The following is a 14,142-nucleotide window of genomic DNA, read 5'->3' as shown; positions in this document are numbered from 1 at the left end:
CTGTTTTCAACTCTTAATTATCGGCTATGAAAAGCCAACTGACATTTATTCCTGATTATTATTTGACCATGCTTGTCATTTATGAACATTTTGAACATCTTGGCCATGTTCTGTTATAATCTCCACCCGGCACAGCCAGAAGAGGACTGGCCACCCCTCATAGCCTGGTTCCTCTCTAGGTTTCTTCCTAGGTTTTGGCCTTTCTAGGGAGTTTTTCCTAGCCACCGTGCTTCTACAGCTGCATTGCTTGCTGTTTGGGGTTTTAGGCTGGGTTTCTGTACAGCACTTCGAGATATTAGCTGATGTACGAAGGGCTATATAAAATAGACTTGATTGAAACTTGATAGACATTATTTGTCTATATAAGGTCCCACAGCTGACAGTGCGTGTCAGAGCAAAAACCAAGCCATGACGCCGAAGGAATTATCCGTAGAGCTCCGAGACAGGTGTGTGTCGAGGCACAGATCTGGGGAAGGATACCAAAAAAAATCTGCAGCATTGAAGGTCCCCAAGAACACAGTGGCATCCATCACTCTTAAATGGAAGAAGTTTGGAACCACCAAGACTCTTCCTAGAGCTGGTTGCCCGGTCAAACTGAGCAATCGGGGGAGAAGGGCCTTGGTCAGGGAGGTGACCATGAACCTGATGGTCACTCTGACAGAGCTATAGAGTTCCTCTGTGAAGATGGAAGAACCTACCAGAAGGACAACCATTGCTGCAGCACTCCACCAATCAAGCCTTTATGGTAGAGTGGCCAGACGGACGCCACTCAGTAAAAAGGCACATGACAGCCCGCTTGGAGTTTGTCAAAAGGCACCTAAAGAATTCACAGACCATGAGAAACAAGATTCTATGGTCTGGTGAAACCAACTCAAGGCCAACTCTTTGGCCTTGCTGCTGAAAAATATCCCCACAGCAAGAAGCTACCACCATTGCATCATGCTGTGGGGTGGTTTTTCAGTGGGAAAGGATGGGAGACTAGTCAGGATCAAGGGAAAGATGAACAGAACAAAGTACAGAGAGATCCTTTTTTTTCTCCCCAATTGGTAGTAGTTACAGTCTTGTCTCATCGCTGAAACTCCTGTACAGACTCGGGAGAGGCGAAGGTCAAGAGCCATGCATCCTCCGAAACACAACCCAACCAAGCCGCACTGCTTCTTGACACAATGCACATCCAACCTGGAAGCCAGCCGCACCAATGTGTTGGAGGAAACACCGTGCGACCTGGTCAGCGTCCACTGCGCCCGGCCCACCACAGGATTGCGCGATGAGACAAGGATATCCCTGCCGGCCAAACCCTCCCTAACCCGGACGACACTGGGCCCATTGTGCGCCACCCCATGGGCCTCCCGGTCGCGGCCGGCTGCGACAGAGCCTGGGCTCGAACCCAGAATCTCTTGTGGCACAGCTAGCACTGCGATGCAGTGCCCTAGACCACTGCATCACCCAGGAGGCCCACAGAGAGATCCTTGATGAAAACCTGATCGAGAGCACTCAGCACCTCAGACTGTGGCGAAGGTTCACTTTCCAACAGGACAACAAGCCTAAGCACACAGCCAAGACAAAGCAGGAGTGGCTTCGGGACAAGTCTCTGAATGTCCTTGAGTGGCTCAGCCAGAGCCCGGACTTGAACCCGATCGAACATCTCTGGAGAGACCTGAAAATAGCTGTGCAGCGATGCTCCCCATCCAACGTGACAGAGCTTGAGAGGATCTGCAGAGAAGAATTGTACCCAAGAAGACTCAAGGATGTAATCGCTGCCAAAGGTGCTTCAACAAAGTACTGAATAAAGGGTCTGAATACTTACGTAAATGTGATATTTCCATTTTGTATTTGTAATAAATATGCAAAAAAGTTTTTAAAAACTATTTTTGCCTTGTCATTGTGGGATATTGTGTGTAGAAAAAACAATTGAATCAATTTTAGAATAAGGCTGTAACGTAACAGAATGTGGAAAAAGTCAAGGGGTCTGAATACTTTCCAAATGCACTGTAGGAAGGGTGCCTATATCTTTGTAGTGACTGGGGGTATTGATACACCATCCAAAGTGTAATTAACATCTGCACCATGCTCAAAGGGATATTCAATGTCTGTTGTTTTTATACCCATCTACTAATAGTTGCCCTTTGCGAACCACTGGAAAACGTCATTTGTCTTTGTGGTTGAATCTGTGCTTAAATGTCACTGCTCGATTGAGGTAGCTTACAGATAATTGTATGTATGGGGTACAGAGATGAGGTAGTCATGAAAAAAGAATGTTAAACACTATTATTGCACACAGAGTGAGTGCATGCAACTTATTATGTATATTATGTATAGTGATTGACATTTCAGCTTTTTATTTTTAATTTGTACAAATTTCTAAAAAGATAATTCCACTTTGACATTATGGGGTATTGTGTGTAGATCAGTGACACAAAATGTCAATTGAATCCATTTTAAATTCAGGCTGTAACAACAAAATGTGGAAAAAGTCAAGGGGTGAGAATCCTTTCTGAAGGCACTGTATGTACAGTATATTTATTAAGGTGACATAACGTGGCGCTGGTGGTCAACCCCTGTACTCCATGTCAGATGGCCACATTAACGAGCGAGGGGGAGATGCTGGGCTTCATGCTTACCTAGAGATCTTTTTCAGACTTCTAGGCTTATTATTCTTGGATGGTTTCAGAGGAAAGGACCTGGGAGGATGTGATCATGGTCAGGGAGAGGAGGAGAGAGGATGAGAGAGATGGTGTAGGAATAGCAGGGATCCAATGCAAAGCAAACACAAGTCAATGCAAAGGAAAGGGAAGACAGAACTTCAAAATGTAAAAAAACATAATGAAAAAGAAAGCATGTTTGACAAAAAAATATATGCGGCAAAGTGTGCTTATAAGTAACTCATACTGCAATGCGCAAATACATGTTGGGGGACAGAGTGGAACACAGCATGCCAACCAGCTACAACACCAACCACTCTAAGGCAGCTGACCAGACACTATGGCCGCCTATCTCTCTCACCTCCTGGTATGCGACAAGTGGCCCAGTGTGACCTCAGCTGGGGAGGACGTCATCACCATCGAGGTCGGGGAGGTACTCACAGAGGTCATGACCTTCAGGGTGGAACGTATGCTTGTCACTGACGGAGTGTCTGTGAGAGGCCCACATACTTTATCAACCTAAGAAAGAGGGATAGGAGAGAGGGGTGGAGAGAGGGGGGGGGGTGAAGGGTGGGTAGAGAAGGAAATTAGATAGTGTGTGAAAAAAGAGGGCACCCATTACATCCCTAACAGAGTCACTACAGTTTGTGAGAACACAATGATAAGAAGCTTTTGCAGATGTGCAGGGCTCATGCTGTGGAAATCATCAGTGACACAATGGAGATTATTCTTGCCTAAAACCAGAACAAACACAGAACTATGATACTGCACAGAGAAGAATGATCCAGTCGCTACTGATATCACCAGGGGCCAGTGGAAATGCAGATGCTGCTATGGTGTTGCATTTCTCTTTCCTTCCCTCTTATGACTTATTGTCCGGATGCTGGCGGGGGCAATGGAGAGTGAGAGAGAGAGAGAGAGAGAGAGAGAGAGAGAGAGAGAGAGAGAGAGAGAGAGAGAGAGAGAGAGAGAGAGAGAGAGGTAGAGAGAGAGAGAGAGAGAAAGAGAGAGAGAGAGAGAGAGAGGTAGAGAGAGAGAGAGAGAGAGAGAGAGAGAGAGAGAGAGAGAGAGAGAGAGAGAGAGAGAGAGAGAGAGAGAGAGAGAGGTAGAGAGAGAGAGAGAGAGAGAGAGAGAGAGAGAGAGAGAGAGAGAGAGAGAGAGATAGGGGGAGAGATAGGGGGAGAGAGAGAGAGAGAGAGAGAGAGAGAGAGAGAGAGAGAGAGAGAGAGAGAGAGAGAGTATGAGCTGACGTTAAAAACGTCAGCAACCGGTGGCCTGCCCAAAACGAAAAGCTGAGATTGTGTATTCTCACTCTCCCTCCCCCTCTCTCTCTCTCTCTCTCTCATATCCAGCCTTCTGTGTAGAGTAGCTGGGAGTGAGTTATAGGCCGATGTGACATGGATCCCATTTACCACTCCCACCCACACAGCTGTGGACAGGCTTTAAAGGCCCTCTAATGGAATTAGCTCATTTGGCCCCTGGACAGTAAGTAGGGTGCTGTGAAACAGTGAAATATGGACGTTTTCAGAAAGCTCTGCCTAAGCTGAGTTAGGCAGCAGGCCCACATAAAGCTGGGACAAAACCACTGAGACCAACAGAGACACACACTGCCTTCCCCAGAGATTAGACAGCAATCCAGCTCACTGACATTAAGGGTATGTGTGTGTATTCATGTGTATCACTTTTGAGAATGTGTTTGTATTCATCTGGAAATTTCCTCTTTTTATAAGAGGGAAGCCAAAGACCAAGGGAATCTGCTTGCCACTGTCACCCCTAATTGCAACTATTGTCGGAAAGCTGGAGGGAAGATGTACACAAGTGTGTGTGTGTGTGTGTGTGTGTGTGTGTGTGTGTGTGTGTGTGTGTGTGTGTGTGTGTGTGTGTGTGTGTGTGTGTGTGTGTGTGTGTGTAAGGCTCATTGTAATGGCTGGAATGGAAAAAAATGGAACGGCATCAAACACATCAAACATATGTAAACCACATATTTGACTCCATTCTATTCATTCCATTCCAGTCATTACAATGAGCCTGTCCTTCTATAGCTCCTCCCACCAGCCTCCTTGGTGTGTGTGTGTTCCTATAGACGTTTATTTGTCCAGAGATTAGCCACAGAAATGTTCTCATCACTCTGTCCCAGGCCCTGAGTTTCAAAGCATTGTGGGACAGGGTTGTCCAGTCAGCATGAGGAGTCTTTGTCCAGAGTTGGATTTGCATTCTGGAGGGCAGGCTGGGGTCCGCCTACAGACACTCTCTGAGGGGGATTCACTGGGGCTCTAGACGGCTGGACAGGACCAGAGGCAACCCACTGAATAGCTGGCAGATCCTTTAGGAAGCCTCAAAACAACTCAATGCCAGACCAGAACACAAACACACAGTTTAAAACCCACAATTCTGCGGGACAAAGAGTATGCTCATGCTAATAAAGTGAACTCTAACTCATCAAAAGACTGCCGGAGCTTGAGTGACATCACCAAAGCGACCCTGCGTCCCGTCAATCATGATCTCTTTAGAGCCCCTGCCACCCCCGTGCCCCAGCCAAACTCTGGCTTAGCTCCTCCAAAGCTTTCAGTATGGATTCTAAGGATTGATAAATCCTTTATAACTCACTAATAATTAGCTAATGCAAGCGTTGCAGAGCATTTTCACTTAAATCAACTGGATGTATTCATAATGATTCTGAGATTCTTAATTACAATAGTAATTGCAGCGCTACAGTAATACCTGGTGCAAAAGTTTAAAATATTGCTGAAATGTGAAAGAATGTTCGTCACTATCTGTGTTAGGTGGGCTTTTCTGAAGTCTATCGTCATTCCAGTATCTCTCCTTGCTAAGTGTTTTGGACACCTACTCTCCTCTCCACCTTGTTGCAATTTGTCAGAGAGGTAGTGATTGGCAGGCTGTGGTGAGGGGGGGGGGGGGGGTCTGCTCTGGCCTGCTGCGGCTCCTGCTGCGTCAGGCACCTAGATACACTTAACTAGATAGGCTAATGGATTGTTTGTACGGATGTGCTGAGGAGGCAATTCTCCCCATGCCAACTGGAAACCTGGTCCAACAAACCAAGTCACAGGAGGAAGACAAGGAGAGGAGAGAGGAAAAGAGAGAGCTAAGCCCACATCTCTTCAATCTGGTAGTCTGGTACTTTCATCATGCATAAGGTAATTAGGTACTCGGCTGTCTTCCATCTTACTGTAGGAGGAGGTTTATCTCCACAGGAAAGACATGCAGCAGGACATCTAGAAAGATAATCCCCATAAATTATAAACACTTGTTAACACACCTGCACACATGCCTCTGTGTGGAAATGGAAAACGGTTGAAGAGGAGCAGGAGGAGGAGGAAGAGGAGGAGGAAGAGGAGTTGAAAAGGAAGAGGTTTGTGAAGGTGACTGAATGAGTCATATGACCGAATGAGTCGTTGTTGCCTACTCCTTCCCTTCCCATCTCTGGGTCCAGACCTCAAATGCCAGCCCTGGGGGTAACCTGGGACCCAGCCATCCTAGCCATGTTGAACCAGCGAATGAGCAACACTTGATCCTGGGGGTGGCAGGCAGACTGTAAATGCACTACTAAAATGACAATGTCAGTAACAGAGAGGGGTGCTGAGGAGAAGGGGAGGGATGCTGGCACCCACAGACCCCCACTCCTGTCCCCCTAAAATCTCTGGCCCTCACAGACCCCCACTCCTGTCCCCCTAAAATCTCTCGCCCTCACAGACCCCCACTCCTGTCCCCTAACATCTCTGTACAACATAAACAGGTATGTGTTATATAGTGTAATCTTTCATGTCTCATTATCATAAAGTCAACTATAATCATATTCATAACCACAATCTAATCAGGCCCACAGTTGTCATCATTACCATAATCCTACCTATCATCGGAGCTAGAACTTAATATTCAAGCCTGTTAAACTAAATCTCTGAGGAAAAGCAGCTAGAATCAGATATAAATCTATGTCTTTCTACACCACAGGTTCCCTTTTGTGTGAGCAAAGAGATAATATCCTATCTGTCATTCTAAGTAAAAAAGTGTATTGTTTGCTTTGCCCACTGGGATACATTCAGCTTTGGTGGAATTTAGCAAATTCTCCCTCCTCTCTTCTCTTGTCCACTGCTTTACAAGTACCAAGAAAACTGCCAGCCTCCCAACTTCCAGCCCCTTGAGTCCAAAGCCAAGAGAGAAGGTCCATGCCAGCCTCATGCCCCCCAGCCAGGCAGCCACTCAGCCACAGAAGCCAACCACAGAGCTGCACAGAAGAGTCTTGGGAGTTCTTTTGTGGGTGTCATTAATAGAGAACCCAAAGACCTAAGAGAACAGGTTTTATATGACAGATGAGACCTACCAAGATAATTTTTGTTGCATGTGTCCTGTGATGTAAATGAATGGTGTGAGGGATGGTCATGTGCCCAAGTGGTGTCATCATGGGCCTTAAGAGGTGTGTCATATTAGTACAGTTCTATGACAGGTGAAGTATGAGAGGTGGGTGAGGCACTGACTCACGATAGCGCTGATGCGTGGCCCGTGCAGCTGTGCGTGCAGGATAGCGTCATTGACGTGGTTCCTGATGCCCTGCAGTGCCAGCTCCAGGTCGTGGCCTCCAGCCAGGGCCCCTGTCAGTTCCTGCAGCAGGGCCACGTAGCGCCTCCAGGGCCCGTCCAGCTCAGAGAGCCCTACCAAGCAGCCCCGCATCACGTTCAGACACAGTCCTCCACACGGCCGGATCAGGGTCAGGCCCCTGCAGTGGGGGCAGTACTGCATCCTCACCAGTGCCCGTCCACACTCCCTGGCCAGACCCGCCCACTCTGTAGCGTTCAGCACCTCTGCCCCTATCACCAGCGCCTGGCTCAGTGCCCGTCCTGCGCTCAGAGCCCGGGTCAGCCCCTTTGCCAGGACACGGGGGTGAGACCCAAATGGGTTGACATCCTGGCGTGTCATGCGCAGACACTCGCTGTGCTCAGAGGAGGGTGGGGCCGAGGCCAGCCCAGGGTTGACCAGACGCCGGTAAACCAGCGGGAAGAGGTTGTCGTAGAAGCGGTGCACAGAGCGCTCCATGGAGGTGTTGCCGTCTCCTCCCAGGAAGAGAGAGAGTTCGGTGAAGAGGTCTGCCACCAGGGGGCGAGCGTCCTGGGAGAGGGGCTCATAGGCACTGTCAAACATACCAGTGGTCAGGTTCAGAGTGAAGGATAGCAGAGACTGGAACGCATCTGTACAAACAGAGAGAGAGAGAAAACAAGAGACAGAAGGGATGATGAAAACACATTGTAAAAATAAATGTTCTAGTCTTTTAGGTTATGAAAGGGATAAAAAAAATAAAGCTTTTCTTATTGTGTGCATGTACCTGTGAAAGGTATGCTCGTGTGTGTGTGTGTGTGTGTGTGTGTGTGTGTGTGTGTGTGTGTGTGCGTGCGTGCGTGCGTGCGTGCGTGCGTGCGTGCGTGTGTGTGTATATATAATATGATTGTAGAGGGGTGGGGGGTTCTGAGTCCAGTTGGGATGTCAGTCTGATGGCATTCTGACAGATGGAAGAGAGACAGCAACTGGGAAACTGCTACAGTAGTATACACACACACACACACACACACACACACACACACACACACACACACACACACACACACACACACACACACACACACACACACGCACACACACACACACCCAGAGTTCTCGCTAATGTCCCAAAGGTGTAATATTACTCATCACAGCTGCTGTGTTTGAGATGCATGCTATTGTTCCTGTCTTATTGCTTTCAGCGAGTAATTGTAGGGAAGACATTCTGTGTGTTGGATGATATGTGTTCGGTATGCTGTGTGTCAGTGTGTCAGTGCTCACAGAGAATGAGAAGTTAATGTGTGTGTGTGTGTGTGTGTGTGTGTGTGTGTGTGTGTGTGTGTGTGTGTGTGTGTGTGTGTGTGTGTGTGTGTGTGCGTGCGTGCGTGCGTGCGTGCGTGCGTGCGTGCGTGGCGTGCGTGCGTGCGTGTGTGTGTGTGTTTGGCAGATACAGTATATAGAGGGACTATCTACACACTGAGAGGTGAATGAGAACTTCTAGCCCCCTACATACCGACCCATAAACCAGACATCTTGTCATTGCTTAGTGATTAAGGAAATGGACAGGTGACCAGACACTTAGTGGTTCCAATTAAAGCAGACCAATCACTCAGCCTTGGCTGGGAACCTGTCTGTGTCATGCACTTCCATTTGGCTGATAGCTGCTACTGGCCATCGCCGGCATGGAAGACAGACATTAAAGCCTATGATGGGTTAGATATACAGTACAGTATACTGCCTAGTATAGCTTTCACTGGGTGAAAGTCCCCCCATCAATGCAGAGACTGAGACATGTTAACTGGAGCATTAGCTAATACTGCCATCAGTACATAGGCTAGGCCTATTCATAGTGCTCAAACATAAAAATGGATAGCCTACACATATATATTTTGTTTATATACATCATGGAGAAACATACTGAATATACAAAACATTAAGAACAAAATATTCCATGACATAGACTGACCAGGTGATGATTCCTTATTGATGTCACTTGTTTAATCCACTTCATTCAGTGTAGATGAAAGGGAGGAGACAGGTTAAAGAAGGACTTTTAAGCCTTGAGACAATTGAGACATGGATTGTGTATCTGTGCCATTCAGAGGGGTAATGGTCAAGACAAAAGATTTACGTTCCTTTGAACAGGTTATGATAGTAGATGTCACAAAGTGCTTATACAGAAACCAGGCATAAAACCCCAAAGAGCAAGCAATGCAGATGTAGAAGCACGGTGGCTAGGAAAAACTCCCTATAAAGTTAGGAACCTAGGAAGAAACCTAGAGAGGAACCAGGCTCTGAAGGGTGGCCAGTTCTCTTCTGGCTATGCCGGTGGAGATAATAAGAGTACATGGCCATCAAGGCTAGATCGTTCTTCAATATGTTCAAACGTTCATAGATGACCAGCAGGCTCAAATAATAATCACAGTGGTTGTGTTTTTCACGCTCAACAATTTCCCGTGAGTATCAAGACTGGTCCACCACCCAAAGGACATCCACCCAACTGTGGTAAGCATTGGAGTCAACATGGGCCAGCATCGCTGGGGAATGCTTTTGTCAACTTGTAGAGCCCATGCCCGACAAATTGAGGCTGTTCTGAGGGCAAAAGGTGTGTGGGTCGGGGTGCAACTCAATATTAGGAAAGTACTCTTAATGTTTTGTACACTCAGTGTATATGAAGTTAGGATATCATAAAAGCACTTGGTCGCTCTAAAACAACCTTACTGTAGGCGACTCAGCAGAAGCCTAGTCCACGCCTTGAATCACAGCAGTCTATAATAGACTTTGCAGCTTTCATTTGAAACAGACCCAAATGAGAGAATTTCACAATTAACAAAATTAACATCATTCAAATTAATCATTATAAAGTCTGAATAAGGAGATGATGGTGGATTTCTGTGCCTAGGCAAACACTTTTTTTAATTTTGTTTTTATTTCACCTTTATTCATCTACAGTTTAGAAAGAACCTAGGCCCTGGTGAACTGATTGACTGGGCATTCCCTGGCTGGAGAATCTGTCAGGATTAAAGGAAAACTCCACTCAAAAACAATATTTGGTATTTGTTTAATTAGTCCATTGTTGACTAAATACATCATACGGGATGATTTCTTTATTTTGAATGTCACACATCTTGAAAACTTGATTGCTGACAAGCAAATCATTTTTGGGACTATGTCAACAATGGTCTAATGAAACAAATATCAACAGATAATTTTGAGGAAGAATTTTCCTTTAAATTGAGAAACCCTGGTACTATTCCTGGACCCCATGCTGAGTAATAGGTGTCTGTAATAATGCTCTGTAACACCTTACTTGAACCATGGGTCATAAGTGTGTAATGCATTTATAAAGACAGCATGACATAAGGTCTTGGTAATTCATGACCAATGTCCTCTAGGACAATCTGTCTCTGCTCTCTCTCTCTCCCAAACCCCTAACCCCTAATCCGTCTTCCCAAGATGTGGGGTTTAGTAAAGGGGGGGGGGGGGGTGAGGGGGTGGAGGAGGGAGACGAACAGGTGGAGCTGCAAGGAGTGTTCGTTTGGTGACATCATCATCACTGTCATTCAACTACTTAGAATTCACAAATGTGTAATCAAAGTACTCAAGTTCAACATATTAAATTACATAGGTGAAGTAGGCCTACCAGCAAACATTGTCAATGCAATATATTACCACTAATGGAGTTAGCTTGTGGGGAACGGGATGACCACATTGAAAGCTTCTATGATGTTGCGGTTGCCAGATATTTCCCATTGAGTAATGAGCAATTGGATTGCAGATGGGAAACCAGGCAAAATGGTTTTTAATGTTCAAAAGCTCCACAGAGAAAACAAAATTCACTGGTGGACTTTTACCCTCCCACACACATATTCATTTGAGAGAATGACACATTACTGAAGCATACTCAGACATTAGGCATCTGCACACTTGTATATGGCTCTTTCTATATACTAGGATACCAGTGAGGATTCCCTACGCTGGAAAATTTGATACAGCTGTTGATAAGTCACTGATAAGAATCTGCAAAAAAAATCATGTCATTAAAATATAGCACGGAAAACACATACAAAACTATGTGGACACCTGCACGTCAAACATCACCCCTTTGCTGCTATAACAGCGTCCACTCCTCTGGGAAGGCTTTCCACTAGATGTTGCAGGGACATGCTTCCATTCAGCCACAAGAGCATTAGTGAGGTCGGGCACTGATGTTGGGCGATTAGGTCCGGCTCGCAGTTGGCGTTCCAATTCATCCCAAAGGTGTCCGATGGGGTTGAGGTCAGGGCTCTGTGCAGGTCAGTCAAGTTCATCCACACCGATCTCGAAAAACCATTTCTGTAGGGACCTCGCTTTGTGCGCGGACGCATTGTCGCGCTGAAACAGGAAAGGGCCTCCCTCAACTGTTGCCACAAAGTTGGATTATACAGAAACATCTAGAATGTAATTGTATACTGTAGCGTTAACATTTCCCTTCACTGGAACTAAGGGGCTTACCCCGAACCATGAAAAACAGCCCCAGACCATTATTCCTCCTCCACCAAACTTTACAGTTGGCATTATGCATTCGTGCAGGTAGCGTTGTCCTGGCATCTGCCAAACCCAGATTCGTCCATCAAACTGCCAGATGGTAAAGCGTGACTCATCACTCCAGAGAATGCATTTCCACTGCTCCAGAGTCCAATGGCGGCGAGCTTTACACCACTCCAGCCGACACTTGGCATTGCGTATGGTGATCTTAGGCTCCATGTGGCTGCTCCGTCATGGAAACCCATTTCATGAAGCTCCCGACAAACAGTTATTTTGCTGGCATTGCTTCCAGAGGCATTTGGGAATTTGGAAGTGAGTGTTGCAACCGAGGACAGACGATTTTTACGCGTTACGTGCTTCTGCACTCGGCAGTCCTGTTCTGTGAGCTTGTGTGGCCTACCACTTCGCGGCTGAGCCGTTGTTGCTCCTAGATGGTTTCACTTCACAGCTCGAGCAGGATAGAAATTTGACAAACAGAAAGGTAGCATCCTATGACGGTGAAACGTAGAAAGTCATTCTTTAGTAAGGTCATTCTACTGCCAATGTTTTATATGGAGATTGCATGGCTGTGTGCTCGATTTTATACACCTGTCAGCAACGGGTGTGGCTGAAATAGCCGAATCCACTAATTTGAAAGGGTGTCTACATACTTTTGTATATATAGTGTAGCTATATTCAATCGCATTCAAGAGTTGATTTAAAACTTATGTTTAACCATTTCTCATAGTTGGAGTCTTGACGAATTTGTGCAAAATCATGTTAGACATAAAACATTACTCTTCTGTCCTTGCATTTATGGGAGTGTAAGTTGTCGTTATAATCATATATTAAGCATGAATCAGTTAAACTAGACATTGAAATTGACCCTTTAAGAATCCTAGATCTAGCTGTCGGGACAGTTTTTTTGTATAGAGATCTCAGAAATGTAGTGTACCTAAGTAACATTTTGTGTCTCCTTATGCTATAGCACATGTCAAAACACAAGGCCTGTTGGCAGTGGCGACCCATCATTTAGCAAAAAATAGGCTTGCCCCTTTTGTATGTTATTTTGGCATTAATACGAGTCACATATCAGTTTGCTAACAATGTAAACAAATATATATATAATTGAGTTAATAAAGCTGCATACAAACATGGTCTCATTTTTGTTTTCTTGAGTAAGGCAGCTCCAAAATGCATGTGTTTCAGCCCATCTCAGTGCTGTCTGTGGTGGTGGGACAAGCCAGCAGAAAATACGGAGCGTTGTGCCGTGATTGGCTCAGTGTTCTGTCACTCATGGGGCAACTACGTCATCGCAAAGTCTAAGGGGAGACCTTGAAAATTCTAGCTCTTTGAGTGCTGCCATAGAGTTACATTAGAAGTGCCCATCCAAGAAGGCTCAAGGTCATTGACCACAGATAAAATGACATCAAATCACGTTATATGTACAGTAGCTTTGATTGGACTGATCATGTCAACATCATACTTTCAAAATCTTAGCTAGCACTCATCATCAATAATCAAGTCAACAATCTCCTGGCAAATCCTTTTCAATCCTTGTCATATGAAGATAAATAATGAAGAGAAATTATAGATATAACGTATCGGTGCTCATCGGCCATCAGACATAAACATTACACAACAAGTTGGAAATCGCAAATTCAACAATGAGTGGTTTGGAAGGAAGTGAGAATAGCACAAGGTGAGTCGAAAAATGTCTTGTATGCTGCTGCATAAATTATGTAATATGCCAGGGAGATATGTATACTGTAGCTAAGAAAGTAATACTAAGTGTATGTTGTGTAGTAAGCTGTTAGTAGCCCATGTGCGAATAATTTGTTCCCTTTTCCCTCTTAATTTCGCCTAATGTTCTGACTTGGTGGTGCACATGTAGCCTATAGCCTGTTTTAGAGAAATGTAACGTTAATCATTCAATATTGTAAGAGCTTTCATTGTCTGCTTATATGCTTTCATTATTTATCCTACAGTTCTGACTTGGTGTACAGGGAGAATACTGTAAGAATGGCCCATGCTCGCTCTTAATCGGAATTACGGATTGCCTCTTATCCGCTCATCGTTCCCTTATGTCATAGTTTGTCCATCTCAATTGTCAGTAGAAACCACGTTTCTTTAAACAAGTCAGCCATACCAGCAATGTTTTCTTTTTAAAGGCAGTAAATGAGCCTGAATTAACTCTTTCGCTGCCAGACAAGGCTCCGCTGATAGCCAGGTGTTGGGACTGCTGTAGGGACAGCTTTATGTAGGCTCTAACAGTTTTTGGGCACTGTTTGTCACCGTCATAGTGCATTGTTTAGTGTTGTGTTGTGTAGTGGCTTTGCTGGCATGTATAATTTTTTATATATTTTTTGTTTGCCCCACCAAGATTAAAATGCTAAAATCGCCACTGCCTGCGGGCAAATTCCAGTCCGTGACACATTTCAATCTA

At 45.4% G+C, this 14,142-nt stretch overlaps 1 protein-coding gene across 3 annotated transcripts in view; it reads right to left on the bottom strand.

Annotated features, from left to right (window-relative positions):
- Positions 1-14,142, bottom strand: part of LOC129855243 (glypican-5-like) — a 149,761-nt gene that overhangs the window by 113,701 nt on the left and 21,918 nt on the right. For 2 of the 3 annotated variants that reach the window (XM_055922675.1, XM_055922677.1), the window contains exons 3-5: positions 7,140-7,843; positions 3,004-3,161; positions 2,622-2,681 (exon numbers count right to left, since the gene is read on the bottom strand). In XM_055922675.1, the coding sequence (XP_055778650.1) occupies positions 2,622-2,681; positions 3,004-3,161; positions 7,140-7,843 (922 nt within the window). The remainder of the gene's footprint in view (positions 1-2,621; positions 2,682-3,003; positions 3,162-7,139; positions 7,844-14,142) is intronic. The other variant, XM_055922676.1, reaches the window with a different exon arrangement.

Source organism: Salvelinus fontinalis, chromosome 5 (assembly GCF_029448725.1).
Source record: "Salvelinus fontinalis isolate EN_2023a chromosome 5, ASM2944872v1, whole genome shotgun sequence".
Taxonomy (NCBI): domain Eukaryota; kingdom Metazoa; phylum Chordata; class Actinopteri; order Salmoniformes; family Salmonidae; genus Salvelinus; species Salvelinus fontinalis.
This window is presented reverse-complemented; position numbering and strand designations above follow the sequence as displayed.